General features: G+C 42.2%; 5 protein-coding genes across 6 annotated transcripts; 2 read left to right on the top strand and 3 right to left on the bottom strand.

Moving 5' to 3' along the window:
* Positions 1-66: 66 nt before the first annotated feature.
* Positions 67-3,246, bottom strand: LOC127285030 (uncharacterized). 2 transcript variants are annotated; one of them, XM_051310796.1, is made up of 3 exons: positions 3,096-3,246; positions 795-1,355; positions 67-606 (listed from the first exon to the last, which is right to left on the bottom strand). In XM_051310796.1, exons 1-3 carry the CDS (start codon positions 3,172-3,174, stop codon positions 545-547), a joined length of 702 nt encoding a protein of 233 aa, XP_051166753.1. In that variant the 5' UTR covers positions 3,175-3,246; the 3' UTR covers positions 67-544. The 2 variants fall into 2 exon arrangements, with proteins under 2 accessions (XP_051166753.1, XP_051166754.1); XM_051310797.1 differs by lacking the exon at positions 3,096-3,246 and adding an exon at positions 1,762-1,823.
* Positions 3,247-3,536: 290 nt separating this feature from the next.
* LOC127285031 (histone H2A) lies at positions 3,537-4,026 on the bottom strand. Its single transcript, XM_051310798.1, has one exon. It carries the CDS (start codon positions 3,981-3,983, stop codon positions 3,609-3,611), a length of 375 nt encoding a protein of 124 aa, XP_051166755.1. The 5' UTR covers positions 3,984-4,026; the 3' UTR covers positions 3,537-3,608.
* Positions 4,027-4,220: 194 nt separating this feature from the next.
* Positions 4,221-4,681, top strand: LOC127285024 (histone H2B). The gene has a single exon (XM_051310785.1). The coding sequence runs from the start codon at positions 4,271-4,273 to the stop codon at positions 4,640-4,642; it is 372 nt and encodes a 123-aa protein (XP_051166742.1). The 5' UTR covers positions 4,221-4,270; the 3' UTR covers positions 4,643-4,681.
* A 972-nt stretch (positions 4,682-5,653) lies between these two features.
* LOC127285025 (histone H4) lies at positions 5,654-6,076 on the bottom strand. The gene has a single exon (XM_051310786.1). The coding sequence runs from the start codon at positions 6,001-6,003 to the stop codon at positions 5,692-5,694; it is 312 nt and encodes a 103-aa protein (XP_051166743.1). The 5' UTR covers positions 6,004-6,076; the 3' UTR covers positions 5,654-5,691.
* A 153-nt stretch (positions 6,077-6,229) lies between these two features.
* LOC127285032 (histone H3) lies at positions 6,230-6,716 on the top strand. Its single transcript, XM_051310799.1, has one exon. It carries the CDS (start codon positions 6,257-6,259, stop codon positions 6,665-6,667), a length of 411 nt encoding a protein of 136 aa, XP_051166756.1. The 5' UTR covers positions 6,230-6,256; the 3' UTR covers positions 6,668-6,716.
* The last annotated feature ends 7,790 nt before the right edge of the window (positions 6,717-14,506 follow it).

The raw sequence follows: 14,506 nt of genomic DNA, 5'->3' as shown, positions 1-14,506 counted from the left end.
TTATTGACAAAATATTTTGGAAAAAAATAATTTTTTTCGAAATGAGTAAACCTAGATCTTCTAAAATTGTTTGAAATTAATATTTATTATATTTTTGTTTGCGTTAAAAACAATTTTTTTAGTTTTGACAGGTTTTTGAGGTTATGTTGACCCGCCACCCTCCTTAAATTTTTGAAAACATTTTTATGTGTAATATTTGTCTATTTTACGAATATGATGTCAGATTTTCAAAATTCAAAATGACGGATTCAATATGGCGGACGTTTTACGACCTCGCAGCGCTCGTGACGCTGGTGAGTTCAAGACGCTGTAGAAGGGAAAATTTTCGTCAGATCAAAAAAATTCGTTTTACACACATATATAGCTTTCAAAAAATGCAATAAAAAAAAAATTGATTTTTTTTTTGACTCCCTCAATGGGAACCTCTCCTTAATTTGAACTTTTGCTTTAGAAGAATAACCTTTTTTGTATTTGAATTTGAAAATAATTTTTTTTTGTTGTATATTATGCTGAGTTGAATTAAAAAACTATATCATCATTTTCATCATCTTGAACATTGACATTCTTCTTGTAATTCTGACTTACATTTACATCCTTTGTAAAAATCTGAAATAATAAAAAAATTAATTATACCTATTAAACAACTACAAGCAATAAATTGATTTACTGTTTGTCTTTATATATTAATTATTAATTCAAGCATTTTTTTTTTTTTTGTATGAAAATATCTCGTTTATCCTAATTTTCCGATACAGATGAATTTTTTTTTTCAAAAATATGGTGCATACACTTACGATTTATTTCCTGAATTCCCGTAAAAAGTAAATGTATGCTGTTTCCTAATTGACTCATCGAAGCCGACAGTGATTTTAAATCCGCTAAAAGATTTTCTCGCTTATAGCTCTGTGTGTCTGAGTCGTGTTTTCTTTTTAACGATTTTCTGCAAGTCTCGTTGGAAATTGATGCCGATTTAATAGCTTCCTGAATCAGTTTCAATCTAAATGGATCAATACCGCTGACATCCACATTTTCAGAAATTACATTCAAAATCGGGTCCAATCCAGTGTCAGCTAGTTGATTCTGTTTTAAGAGCATTGTATTGCTGACAAGATGATTGTCAGTGTTATTGCTAATGGGAATATCAATTGATTTTGAATTTGTTTGATACGGTAACTTGTTAGGAATTTTCACTCTCTTCAAGATAATTTTAACTTCATTTGATGTTTTATTCATTTGATTTGATGACGTCAGTGGAATTTTTACTCTTTTTAAGATAATTCGTACCTCCTTTTGCAAAGGTAAAAGAGATGAGTTTTTAATACGACAAATTTCTACTGATTTATTATGTCTCCAACCTGAAACAATTAGATGAGTTGTCATATATAAATATATATAAAATTATATATTTTATAGAATTATAAAATTTTTTGTTTAAAATTGTATTTTTAAATGAGGAAAAATATTATATATTGTGCATCTAGGGAGAAAAATGGTTGATTTCGACGAGTGTGAAGTTTGCAGTTCGAGGCGTAGTGAGCGCACAAGATGAAGGCGTGTGCTTGCGAGCGAAAACGAGAACTGTAAACACACGAGCTGGGAATCATTTTCCTCCCGAGTTGCACATACTATTTTTTCCAACACACACGTATACCGAAAGTACAAATATTTAATAAATCATTGAACACAATTATTTATTTTTTAATGAAACTTTAATAATATTTTGTCGAAAGTTTATAAAATAAATTTTCGTAAATTGATAACCTGTCATCATAGGGAATCATGGGAAAAATAACCCACACTTGTGGTAGCCATCTTGATATTTCATCTCTCTCTCTTAAGCATATGTTAAAAGAAAGATGGAACAAAAAATGGCTACCACAAGTGGATTGACAACAGATGGCGTGTTGCATTTTTGCGGTTCCCAATTAACAATTTATATTAAAGTGGCTATTTGGCCAGTGCACTGACCAAATAAGGTGGTTTAATTATTCGACCAGTGCACTGGCCGAATAAGATGGTTTCACAATTGTGTTCAGGAAGCGGCAATAACACTAGGAGTTGTTTTAATACAATACGCCTTTTAATCTAGAAAAAAGATGTTATTTAATTAATTATTTTATTTTATTTATTTACACATTTATCACATTAACAGACAACAGATTGTACGACTTTTGCCTTTTTTAAAATTTGAATAATTTTGAGTTATATTTTTTTAAAAATGATTGTAAGTTTAAATCTTGGAAATTGTGTAAAATTTGTTTTAAATTTAAAAATATCGTAAATTTTTTTCTGTTCAATTATAAAATATGAAAAAAATATATTCTTAAAATTTTTTATATAAATTATTATTTTTAATAAATAAAGAATTATTATTTATTTAATATTGTTTAATCGTAATAGTCAATAAAAAATACTATTTAAATACTTTTTATAAAAATTCAAAAATATATTCTTATTTATTTATTTAAGGTAATTGAAGCGAATTTTTTATACCATATATATCTGATGAGGGTTTTATTAATACACTGTCCAAATTGTGAAACCATCTTATTCCGCCAGTGCACTGGCCGAATAATTAAACCACCTTATTTGGCCAGTGAACTGGCCGAATAGACACAGCGTTATATTAATGGCAATTTTCTTTTCTGTTATTATTTAAGATCTAAAATTATTATATAAATTATTGAAATTTGAAAAAAAATATTTTTACCAATTTTAGAATTTGTATATTTAAAAAAAAATTTGAAAATTTTGAAAACCCATACGATTGATTGTTCAGAAACAAAAATAGAGAAAAATTGCCGATGGAAAAGTAATAGACATATTGTAAACGTTAAATTTTAAAAGTAATTTAAACCAATACAAATTTAAGTTATTTAGAGATGTCAATTTAAAAATTTGAAGTTCTATTTCAAAAATTATTAACTGAGTTATAGTTTTTTTTATCTTTTCATAACATATGTATTATATTTTTCAATACTCAATACTATCGGAAAATAAATTGACACCCCTAATCAGCATAAATTTCGTTAGGTTGAAATTTAACTAGTCTCTCCCGTTATGATTATCCACAAGTAATTATAAAACTAAACTACCAGTAACAGGAGTAGTTTCAGTCGATTCTGTTTTAAGATTTTTCTTTACGTAACTAATGTCACTTTTTATTTGAATCATTGTTTCTTTGAATTTCTTCACAAGTTGTTCACGCCAGAAAGTTTAGAATTATACTGTTCAGGTGTTTACTGTAATTTTTCGACGGCCAGTGATGAAGGCCCACAGTAAGAACCCCCACTTCCAACATTTTAGTAACATAAAGAAAGGGCCAATAATAATAGTTTCACTACTTTTCCCCTAAAATGTACGAGCAAACCTCTCACAAAACAATATTAGTGGAAGGTTGTCTATAAAATGAAAGGTTTTTTTTACTTCTAATTCCTTTAATACATTAAAAAGCATAATAAAAAACTGGAAACTTCCAAGACATAAAGCATCGCTTATTAAATAATTAGAAAATAAAATATAATGCATGGAACTAAAGATTTGCACGTAAAAAATATTTGTTGGCCCTGAAAAGGGCCGATTGTTTTAGAGCGGATGTGGATAGAAATTTAAGCTTTCTTTTCGGTCTTCTTGGGCAAAAGAACAGCTTGGATGTTTGGAAGAACACCACCTTGAGCGATGGTGACTCCAGAAAGAAGTTTGTTCAATTCCTCGTCATTTCTGATGGCAAGTTGGAGATGACGGGGGATGATTCTGGTCTTCTTGTTATCACGAGCGGCATTTCCTGCCAATTCCAAAACTTCGGCAGCCAAGTATTCCATTACTGCTGCGAGGTAGACTGGAGCTCCAGCACCAACTCGCTCAGCGTAGTTTCCCTTGCGCAAGAGACGATGGATACGACCAACTGGGAATTGAAGTCCAGCTCTGTTGGAACGAGTCTTTGACTTTCCCTTGACTTTGCCTCCTTTTCCACGTCCGGACATTTTTTCGATTTAGTTTAGTAGCAACGTAACGAACAACTCAAAGGTTGGATAACTAATACAAAAATTTCAGTAAAATCGACTATTTATGCACTTCCATTAGGGTCCCCCACCACTATTCCCCTACTTCAATACTGTGACTGGTAGACGTTTACAGCGAGTGCACGAACCAATCACAATGTAGCATAGCCACTGCGACAGAACATAAAAGAAACCCGGTTTGTGGTCGGAGTATCAATTCACTCCGTATTCTCATTGAGTTTATACGTGTTTGTCTCTGAATATCCAAAATGCCTCCTAAAGCAAGTGGAAAAGCTGTGAAAAAAGCCGGCAAGGCTCAAAAAAATATCACCAAGACTGATAAGAAAAAGAAGCGCAAGAGGAAGGAAAGCTATGCCATCTACATCTACAAAGTGTTGAAACAAGTCCATCCCGACACTGGAGTCTCCAGCAAGGCCATGAGCATCATGAACAGCTTCGTCAACGACATCTTTGAACGTATCGCTGCCGAATCTTCCCGCTTGGCCCACTACAACAAGAGGTCCACCATCACCTCCCGGGAAATCCAAACCGCTGTCAGGCTTCTCCTTCCTGGTGAACTCGCCAAGCACGCCGTCTCTGAAGGCACCAAGGCTGTCACCAAGTACACCAGCTCCAAGTAAATCAATCTTGATCTCTCCAAAAACAATCGGCCCTTTTCAGGGCCAACAAATTTTTTTACGAAGGAGTTAATTTTATCTTTAACATTTTTAAGTCAGTATTAGTTCATTTATTTTTAACACCATTATATTTTAAATAATATAATACATTTTCTGCTAAACTGCAAACTATAAATTTATGTTGATTTATGACAATTCTGAATAAAGTTTTTGAATTGATGGAGTATTTACACCTTTGGTAATGGAGGTTCTAGAATAGGTGCACAAGGAAAGTGGATTACAAGTGCAAATGCAAATCCCATGAGTACAAGAGATAGATAGACTGCCTATCTCTCTTCTACTGAATATTTGCATTTAAAAGAAATAAAAATAAAAGATTATGTTAAATTTATTATTTAAAGTTAAGCGCAATATCTCGTTATTTCGAGATATCGAAAAGACATTCGAGCAAGAATATAATAGCTTGTTATGGCTCTGTCACATGGAGCAGATTAGTAGAATAGATTTTACCCAATCAAAATGGAGTCTCTTACAGCAAATATTACTTTGCCGTAAGAGACTAAATTTTGATTAGTTAAAATCTATTCTACTAATCTGCTGGGTTGGTTTCCATTAGGATTGGCGGTCTAGTGACTTTAATCTACTTCGTCAGGAATTTTGGTTTTTGTTTGTCTTTTTTATCGTGTTAATTAAGGCCATAGCCGAATAGAAACGTAACGTATTAAAGTTTTGCCAAACCCAATTTTCTTCACTCGCCATAATTCACTTCAATTAAATTAAAAATTTAGTTACATTATTGTTAAAATTAAAAGTTACTAAATTTTTACTAGAGCAGTGACAAGTAGTTTAGCGCTAGTTATACTAAAAACTTTTACGTATAGACTCGAAAAATCAATGTCTTCAGAAACAATAAAATTTTTACTAATAAAATCAATTATCAACATAAGACTAACTTTTTGCTTTAAAAACATGTTTTAAACAAAAGAATTCCAAAGTTAAAAAATTTGGTGGCCCTGAAAAGGGCCGATTGTTTTGTAAGATGACAGGAAAATTTAACCGCCGAAACCGTAAAGGGTGCGGCCTTGACGTTTCAAAGCATAGACGACGTCCATGGCGGTGACGGTCTTCCTCTTGGCGTGCTCGGTGTAAGTGACAGCGTCACGGATCACGTTCTCAAGGAACACTTTGAGAACACCACGAGTTTCCTCGTAGATCAATCCGGAGATACGTTTCACTCCACCACGACGAGCCAAACGACGGATGGCTGGCTTGGTGATACCTTGGATGTTATCACGCAAAACTTTGCGATGCCGCTTTGCTCCTCCTTTTCCCAAACCTTTACCTCCCTTTCCGCGACCAGTCATTTTTGCAGATAATAAAGTTCGTACGTCAAACTCGAACGAAGAACAAACTGAGAATGCTTTTCGAGGGAAGTGAGCATTATTTTATAACATCGTGTGGCACACATCTCCCACCACAATTTCAGTCTACCAATCGCGTTGCTAGTTTCCCCTCCCTTTAGCTGCTTATTGAACAGAAGGGTCGAAAGTCCATAAATACAACATTTTCGCCGCCGTGCATCATTGTTTTGTTAGTCTCCGAACTTACAGCATCGTCATGGCACGTACCAAGCAAACCGCTCGTAAATCCACCGGTGGTAAGGCACCAAGGAAACAACTCGCCACCAAGGCCGCCAGAAAGAGCGCGCCTGCAACTGGTGGAGTGAAAAAACCCCATCGTTACAGGCCAGGAACCGTCGCTCTCCGTGAGATCCGTCGTTACCAGAAGAGCACTGAGCTCCTCATCCGCAAGCTTCCTTTCCAACGTTTGGTTCGTGAGATCGCTCAAGATTTCAAGACCGACTTGCGTTTCCAGAGCTCTGCTGTGATGGCTCTCCAGGAGGCTAGCGAGGCTTACCTCGTCGGTCTCTTCGAAGACACCAACTTGTGCGCCATCCACGCCAAGAGAGTCACCATCATGCCAAAAGACATCCAATTGGCTCGTCGTATCCGAGGAGAACGTGCTTAAGTTTTTTACAACAACCTTCAAAAATACAATCGGCCCTTTTCAGGGCCAACACATTTTTTTACGTTGAAATTATTTTGGTTTAACATTATAAAAAATAATTTACTAAGATAAATTTGAACTATTAGATAAATTATAACTAAATTATCATTTGTATTTTGTAGAAGTCGTTCACTGGTAAATAAAGTTTATTAAAATTTCTTTAAATTAATGGACGTTTTATGAAAATATAAAATATGGAGGCGTACCTAATCTTTTTTAAAATGTTGTAATTGGATATTTGATGTCTAAATATATTTTATGGACTTAATAATTAGCTGATCAATTTCCTAAAAATTGTAGTTCGATCAACTACAAAAATACTAAGACAACTGCAAAACATCATTCTATCAACTATATTCTTAGTTATTGTAACTACTTTCTTATAGTGAATAATAATAAATAATAATAATAAATAAATTTACTACAAAAAATATTAACAAAAAAATGTTTCATCGAAGATAATAGAAGAAGAATTAATGTTGTCCTAAAGTTCTGAATGAATTTTTATTTTGATTTAATTGCATGATAAAATAAATACCAGAAAGCGTTATAAGAAGACCAGCGCTATTCGTAATCACACAACAGATATGTGTAATTTAGCAATTTTTTTGTATTTTAATAAAATATTTGTTCAAAGAACAAAACAAACCATTCCGTAAAACATAATTTGTGGCCCTGAAAAGGACCATTTGTTATCCATGAGTTCTAAAAATGTTACAATTATTTAAAATTCTCTACTTATTTTTTTGCAACCTTCTTTACCACTGTCTTTTTGGGTTTTGGTGTAGCTTTCTTGGCGGCAACAGCTGCCTTTGCTTTCTTGGGAGAAGCCTTGGTCACCTTAAGCTTGATAGTAAACATTTAAAATTACAGACAAATTGTAGGATCCGCAGTGTAGGATCCGCAGTGTAGGATCCGCAGTGTAGGATTTGCAGTGTAGGATCCGCAGTGTAGGATCCGCAGTGTAGGATCCGCAGTGTAGGATCCGCAGTGTAGGATCCGCAGTGTAGGATCCGCAGTGTAGGATCCGCAGTGTAGGATCCGCAGTGTAGGATCCGCAGTGTAGGATCCGCAGTGTAGGATCCGCAGTGTAGGATCCGCAGTGTAGGATCCGCAGTGTAGGATCCGCAGTGTAGGATCCGCAGTGTAGGATCCGCAGTGTAGGATCCGCAGTGTAGGATCCGCAGTGTAGGATCCGCAGTGTAGGATCCGCAGTGTAGGATCCGCAGTGTAGGATCCGCAGTGTAGGATCCGCAGTGTAGGATCCGCAGTGTAGGATCCGCAGTGTAGGATCCGCAGTGTAGGATCCGCAGTGTAGGATCCGCAGTGTAGGATCCGCAGTGTAGGATCCGCAGTGTAGGATCCGCAGTGTAGGATCCGCAGTGTAGGATCCGCAGTGTAGGATCCGCAGTGTAGGATCCGCAGTGTAGGATCCGCAGTGTAGGATCCGCAGTGTAGGATCCGCAGTGTAGGATCCGCAGTGTAGGATCCGCAGTGTAGGATCCGCAGTGTAGGATCCGCAGTGTAGGATCCGCAGTGTAGGATCCGCAGTGTAGGATCCGCAGTGTAGGATCCGCAGTGTAGGATCCGCAGTGTAGGATCCGCAGTGTAGGATCCGCAGTGTAGGATCCGCAGTGTAGGATCCGCAGTGTAGGATCCGCAGTGTAGGATCCGCAGTGTAGGATCCGCAGTGTAGGATCCACAGTGTATGATCCGCAGTGTATGATCCGCAGTGTATGATCCGCAGTGTATGATCCGCAGTAAGGATCCGCAGTGTATGATCCTCAGTGTATGATCCGCAGTGTATGATCCGCAGTGTATGATCCGCAGTGTATGATCCGCAGTGTATGATCCGCAGTGTATGATCCGCAGTGTAGGATCCGCAGTGTAGGATCCGCAGTGTAGGATCCGCAGTGTAGGATCCGCAGTGTAGGATCCGCAGTGTAGGATCCGCAGTGTAGGATCCGCAGTGTAGGATCCGCAGTGTAGGATCCGCAGTGTAGGATCCGCAGTGTAGGATCCGCAGTGTAGGATCCGCAGTGTAGGATCCGCAGTGTAGGATCCGCAGTGTAGGATCCGCAGTGTATGATCCGCAGTGTATGATCCGCAGTGTATGATCCGCAGTGTATGATCCGCAGTGTATGATCCGCAGTGTAAGATCCGCAGTGTAAGATCCGCAGTGTAAGATCCGCAGTGTAAGATCCGCAGTGTAGGATCCGCAGTGTAGGATCCGCAGTGTAGGATCCGCAGTGTATGATCCTCAGTGTATGATCCGCAGTGTATGATCCGCAGTGTATGATCCGCAGTGTATGATCCGCAGTGTATGATCCGCAGTGTAGGATCCGCAGTGTAGGATCCGCAGTGTAGGATCCGCAGTGTAGGATCCGCAGTGTAGGATCCGCAGTGTAGGATCCGCAGTGTAGGATCCGCAGTGTAGGATCCGCAGTGTAGGATCCGCAGTGTAGGATCCGCAGTGTAGGATCCGCAGTGTAGGATCCGCAGTGTAGGATCCGCAGTGTAGGATCCGCAGTGTAGGATCCGCAGTGTAGGATCCGCAGTGTAGGATCCGCAGTGTAGGATCCGCAGTGTAGGATCCGCAGTGTAGGATCCGCAGTGTATGATCCGCAGTGTATGATCCGCAGTGTATGATCCGCAGTGTATGATCCGCAGTGTATGATCCGCAGTGTATGATCCGCAGTGTATGATCCGCAGTGTAAGATCCGCAGTGTAAGATCCGCAGTGTAAGATCCGCAGTGTAAGATCCGCAGTGTAGGATCCGCAGTGTAGGATCCGCAGTGTAGAATTCGCAGTAAGGATCCGCAGTGTAGAATCTGCAGTGTAGAATCCAAAGTGTAGAATCCAAAGTGTAGGATCCGCAGTGTAGGATTAGCAGTATAGGATCCGCAGTGAAAGATCCACAGTGTGGAATCCGCAGTGAGGATCCACAGAGTAGGATCCGCAGTAAGGATCCGCAGTGTATGATCCTCAGTGTATGATCCGCAGTGTATGATCCGCAGTGTATGATCCGCAGTGTATGATCCGCAGTGTATGATCCGCAGTGTATGTTCCGCAGTGTAGGATCCGCAGTGTAGGATCCGCAGTGTAGGATCCGCAGTGTAGGATCCGCAGTGTAGGATCCGCAGTGTAGGATCCGCAGTGTAGGATCCGCAGTGTAGGATCCGCAGTGTAGGATCCGCAGTGTAGGATCCGCAGTGTAGGATCCGCAGTGTAGGATCCGCAGTGTAGGATCCGCAGTGTAGGATCCGCAGTGTAGGATCCGCAGTGTAGGATCCGCAGTGTAGGATCCGCAGTGTAGGACCCACAGTGTAGGATCCACAGTGTAGGATCCACAGTGTAGGATCCACAGTGTAGGATCCACAGTGTAGGATCCACAGTGTAGGATCCACAGTGTAGGATCCACAGTGTAGGATCCACAGTGTAGGATCCACAGTGTAGGATCCACAGTGTAGGATCCACAGTGTAGGATCCGCAGTGTAGGATCCGCAGTGTAGGATCCACAGTGTAGGATCCACAGTGTAGGATCCACAGTGTAGGATCCGCAGTGTAGGATCCGCAGTGTAGGATCCGCAGTGTAGGATCCGCAGTGTAGGATCCGCAGTGTAGGATCCGCAGTGTAGGATCCGCAGTGTAGAATCCAAAGTGTAGGATCCGCAGTGTAGGATTAGCAGTATAGGATCCGCAGTGAAAGATCCACAGTGTGGAATCCGCAGTGAGGATCCACAGAGTAGGATCCGCAGTAAGGATCCGCAGTAAGGATCCGCAGTGTATGATCCTCAGTGTATGATCCGCAGTGTATGATCCGCAGTGTATGATCCGCAGTGTATGATCCGCAGTGTATGATCCGCAGTGTATGTTCCGCAGTGTAGGATCCGCAGTGTAGGATCCGCAGTGTAGGATCCGCAGTGTAGGATCCGCAGTGTAGGATCCGCAGTGTAGGATCCGCAGTGTAGGATCCGCAGTGTAGGATCCGCAGTGTAGGATCCACAGTGTAGGATCCACAGTGTAGGATCCACAGTGTAGGATCCACAGTGTAGGATCCACAGTGTAGGATCCACAGTGTAGGATCCACAGTGTAGGATCCACAGTGTAGGATCCACAGTGTAGGATCCACAGTGTAGGATCCACAGTGTAGGATCCACAGTGTAGGATCCACAGTGTAGGATCCACAGTGTAGGATCCGCAGTGTAGGATCCGCAGTGTAGAATTCGCAGTAAGGATCCACAGAGTAGGATCCGCAGTGTAGAATCAGCAGTGGATCCTACACTGTGGATCCTACACTGTGGATCCTACACTGTGGATCCTACACTGTGGATCCTACACTGTGGATCCTACACTGTAGATCCTACACTGTGGATCCTACACTGTGGATCCTACACTGTGGATCCTACACTGTGGATCCTACACTGTGGATCCTACACTGTGGATCCTACACTGTGGATCCTACACTGTGGATCCTACACTGTGGATCCTACACTGTGGATCCTACACTGTGGATCCTACACTGTGGATCCTACACTGTGGATCCTACACTGTGGATCCTACACTGTGGATCCTACACTGCGGATCCTACACTGCGGATCCTACACTGTGGATCCTACACTGCGGATCCTACACTGCGGATCCTACACTGCGGATCCTACACTGCGGATCCTACACTGCGGATCATACACTGCGGATCATACACTGCGGATCCCCAGTGTAGGATCCACAGTGTAGGATCCACAGTGTGGAATCCGCAGTGAGGATCCACAGAGTAGGATCCGCAGTGTAGGATCCGCAGTGTATGATCCGCAGTGTATGATCCGCAGTGTATGATCCGCAGTGTATGATCCGCAGTGTATGATCCGCAGTGTATGATCCTCAGTGTATGATCCTCAGTGTACGATCCACAGTGTAGGATCCACAGTGTAGGATCCACAGTGTAGGATCCACAGTGTAGGATCCACAGTGTAGGATCCACAGTGTAGGATCCACAGTGTAGGATCCACAGTGTAGGATCCACAGTGTAGGATCCACAGTGTAGGATCCGCAGTGTAGGATCCACAGTGTAGGATCCACAGTGTAGGATCCACAGTGTATGATCCACAGTGTATGATCCACAGTGTATGATCCACAGTGTAGGATCCACAGTGTAGGATCCACAGTGTATGATCCACAGTGTAGGATCCACAGTGTAGGATCCACAGTGTAGGATCCACAGTGTAGGATCCACAGTGTAGGATCCACAGTGTAGGATCCACAGTGTAGGATCCGCAGTGTATGTTCCGCAGTGTAGGATCCGCAGTGTAGGATCCTACACTGTGGATCATACACTGCGGATCATACACTGCGGATCATACACTGCGGATCCTACACTGCGAATCCTACACTTTGGATCCAAAACTGCGGATCCTACACTGCGGATCCTACACTTTGGATTCTACACTGTGGATCCTACACTGCAGATCCTACACTGCGGATTCTACACTGTGGGTCCTGCACTCTAGATTCTACACTGCGGATCCTATACTGCTAATCCTACACTGCGGATCCTACACTTTGGATTCTACACTTTGGATTCTACACTGCAGATTCTACACTGCGGATCCTACACTGTGGATCCTACACTGCGGATTCTACACTGCGGATCCTATACTGCTAATCCTACACTGCGGATCCTACACTGCGGATCCTACACTGCGGATCCTACACTGCGGATCCTACACTGCGGATCCTACACTGCGGATCCTACACTGCGGATCCTACACTGCGGATCCTACACTGTGGATCCTACACTGTGGATCCTACACTGTGGATCCTACACTGTGGATCCTACACTGTGGATCCTACACTGCGGATCCTATACTGCTAATCCTACACTGTGGATCCTACACTGTGGATCCTACACTGTGGATCCTACACTGTGGATCCTACACTGTGGATCCTACACTGTGGATCCTACACTGTGGATCCTACACTGTGGATCCTACACTGTGGATCCTACACTGTGGATCCTACACTGTGGATCCTACACTGTGGATACTACACTGCGGATCCTACACTGCGGATCCTACACTGCGGATCCTACACTGCGGATCCTACACTGCGGATCCTACTCTGTGGATCCTCACTGCGGATTCCACACTGTGGATCCTACACTGTGGATTCTACACTAAGGATCCTACACTGCGGATCCTACACTGCGGATTCTACACTGCAGATTCTACTCTGTGGATCCTTACTGCGGATCCTACTCTGTGGATCCTCACTGCGGATTCCACACTGTGGATCTTTCACTGCGGATCCTATACTGCTAATCCTACACTGCGGATCCTACACTTTGGATTCTACACTGCAGATTCTACACTGCGGATCCTTACTGCGAATTCTACACTGCGGATCCTACACTGCGGATCCTACACTGCGGATCTTACACTGCGAATCTTACACTGCGGATCTTACACTGCGGATCTTACACTGCGGATCATACACTGCGGATCATACACTGCGGATCATACACTGCGGATCATACACTGCGGATCATACACTGCGGATCATACACTGCGGATCATACACTGCGGATCATACACTGCGGATCATACACTGCGGATCATACACTGCGGATCCTACACTGCGGATCCTACACTGCGGATCCTACACTAAGGATCCTCCACTGCGGATCCTACACTGCGGATCCTACACTTTGGATTCTACACTGTGGATCCTACACTGCAGATCCTACACTGCGGATTCTACACTGTGGGTCCTGCACTCTAGATTTAACACTGCGGATCCTACACTGCAGATCCTACACTGCAGATCCTACACTGCGGATCCTACACTGCAGATTCTACACTGCGGATCCTACACTGTGGATCCTACACTGTGGATCCTACACTGTGGATCCTACACTGTGGATCCTACACTGTGGATCCTACACTGTGGATCCTACACTGTGGATCCTACACTGTGGATCCTACACTGTGGATCCTACACTGTGGATCCTACACTGTGGATCCTACACTGTGGATCCTACACTGTGGATCCTACACTGTGGATCCTACACTGTGGATCCTACACTGTGGATCCTACACTGTGGATCCTACACTGTGGATCCTACACTGTGGATCCTACACTGTGGATCCTACACTGTGGATCCTACACTGTGGATCCTACACTGTGGATCCTACACTGTGGATCCTACACTGCGGATCCTACACTGCGGATCCTACACTGCGGATCCTACACTGCGGAACATACACTGCGGATCCTACACTGTGGATCCTACACTGTGGATCCTACACTGTGGATCCTACACTGTGGATCCTACACTGTGGATCCTACACTGTGGATCCTACACTGTGGATCCTACACTGTGGATCCTACACTGTGGATCCTACACTGTGGATCCTACACTGTGGATCATACACTGTGGATCCTACACTGTGGATCCTACACTGTGGATCCTACACTGTGGATCATACACTGTGGATCATACACTGTGGATCATACACTGTGGATCCTACACTGTGGATCCTACACTGTGGATCCTACACTGCGGATCCTACACTGTGGATCCTACACTGTGGATCCTACACTGTGGATCCTACACTGTGGATCCTACACTGTGGATCCTACACTGTGGATCCTACACTGTGGATCCTACACTGTGGATCCTACACTGTGGATCGTACACTGAGGATCATACACTGTGGATCCTACACTGTGGATCCTACACTGTGGATCCTACACTGTGGATCCTACACTGTGGATCCTACACGGTGGATCCTACACTGTGGA

The sequence above is a fragment of the Leptopilina boulardi genome, unplaced genomic scaffold, assembly GCF_019393585.1.
Source record: "Leptopilina boulardi isolate dan_hultmark-lab unplaced genomic scaffold, ZJU_Lbou_2.1 LbouV2_328, whole genome shotgun sequence".
Lineage (NCBI taxonomy): Eukaryota > Metazoa > Arthropoda > Insecta > Hymenoptera > Figitidae > Leptopilina > Leptopilina boulardi.
The sequence above is the reverse complement of the archived record's forward strand: the minus strand, read 5'-3'. Positions and strand labels throughout refer to the sequence as shown.

Bases quoted from the DNA above. Each gene is read 5' to 3' on its own strand.
- LOC127285030 (XM_051310796.1), bottom strand. From the start codon at position 3,174: ATGATTCAAATAAAAAGTGACATTAGTTACGTAAAGAAAAATCTTAAA. The intron at 1,356-3,095 runs GTAGTTTAGTTT...TAATTGTTTCAG, and splicing joins TGAAACTACTCCTGTTACTG to GTTGGAGACATAATAAATCA. The intron at 607-794 runs GTAAGTGTATGC...TTATTATTTCAG, and splicing joins GGGAATTCAGGAAATAAATC to ATTTTTACAAAGGATGTAAA.
- LOC127285031 (XM_051310798.1), bottom strand. From the start codon at position 3,983: ATGTCCGGACGTGGAAAAGGAGGCAAAGTCAAGGGAAAGTCAAAGACT.
- LOC127285024 (XM_051310785.1), top strand. From the start codon at position 4,271: ATGCCTCCTAAAGCAAGTGGAAAAGCTGTGAAAAAAGCCGGCAAGGCT.
- LOC127285025 (XM_051310786.1), bottom strand. From the start codon at position 6,003: ATGACTGGTCGCGGAAAGGGAGGTAAAGGTTTGGGAAAAGGAGGAGCA.
- LOC127285032 (XM_051310799.1), top strand. From the start codon at position 6,257: ATGGCACGTACCAAGCAAACCGCTCGTAAATCCACCGGTGGTAAGGCA.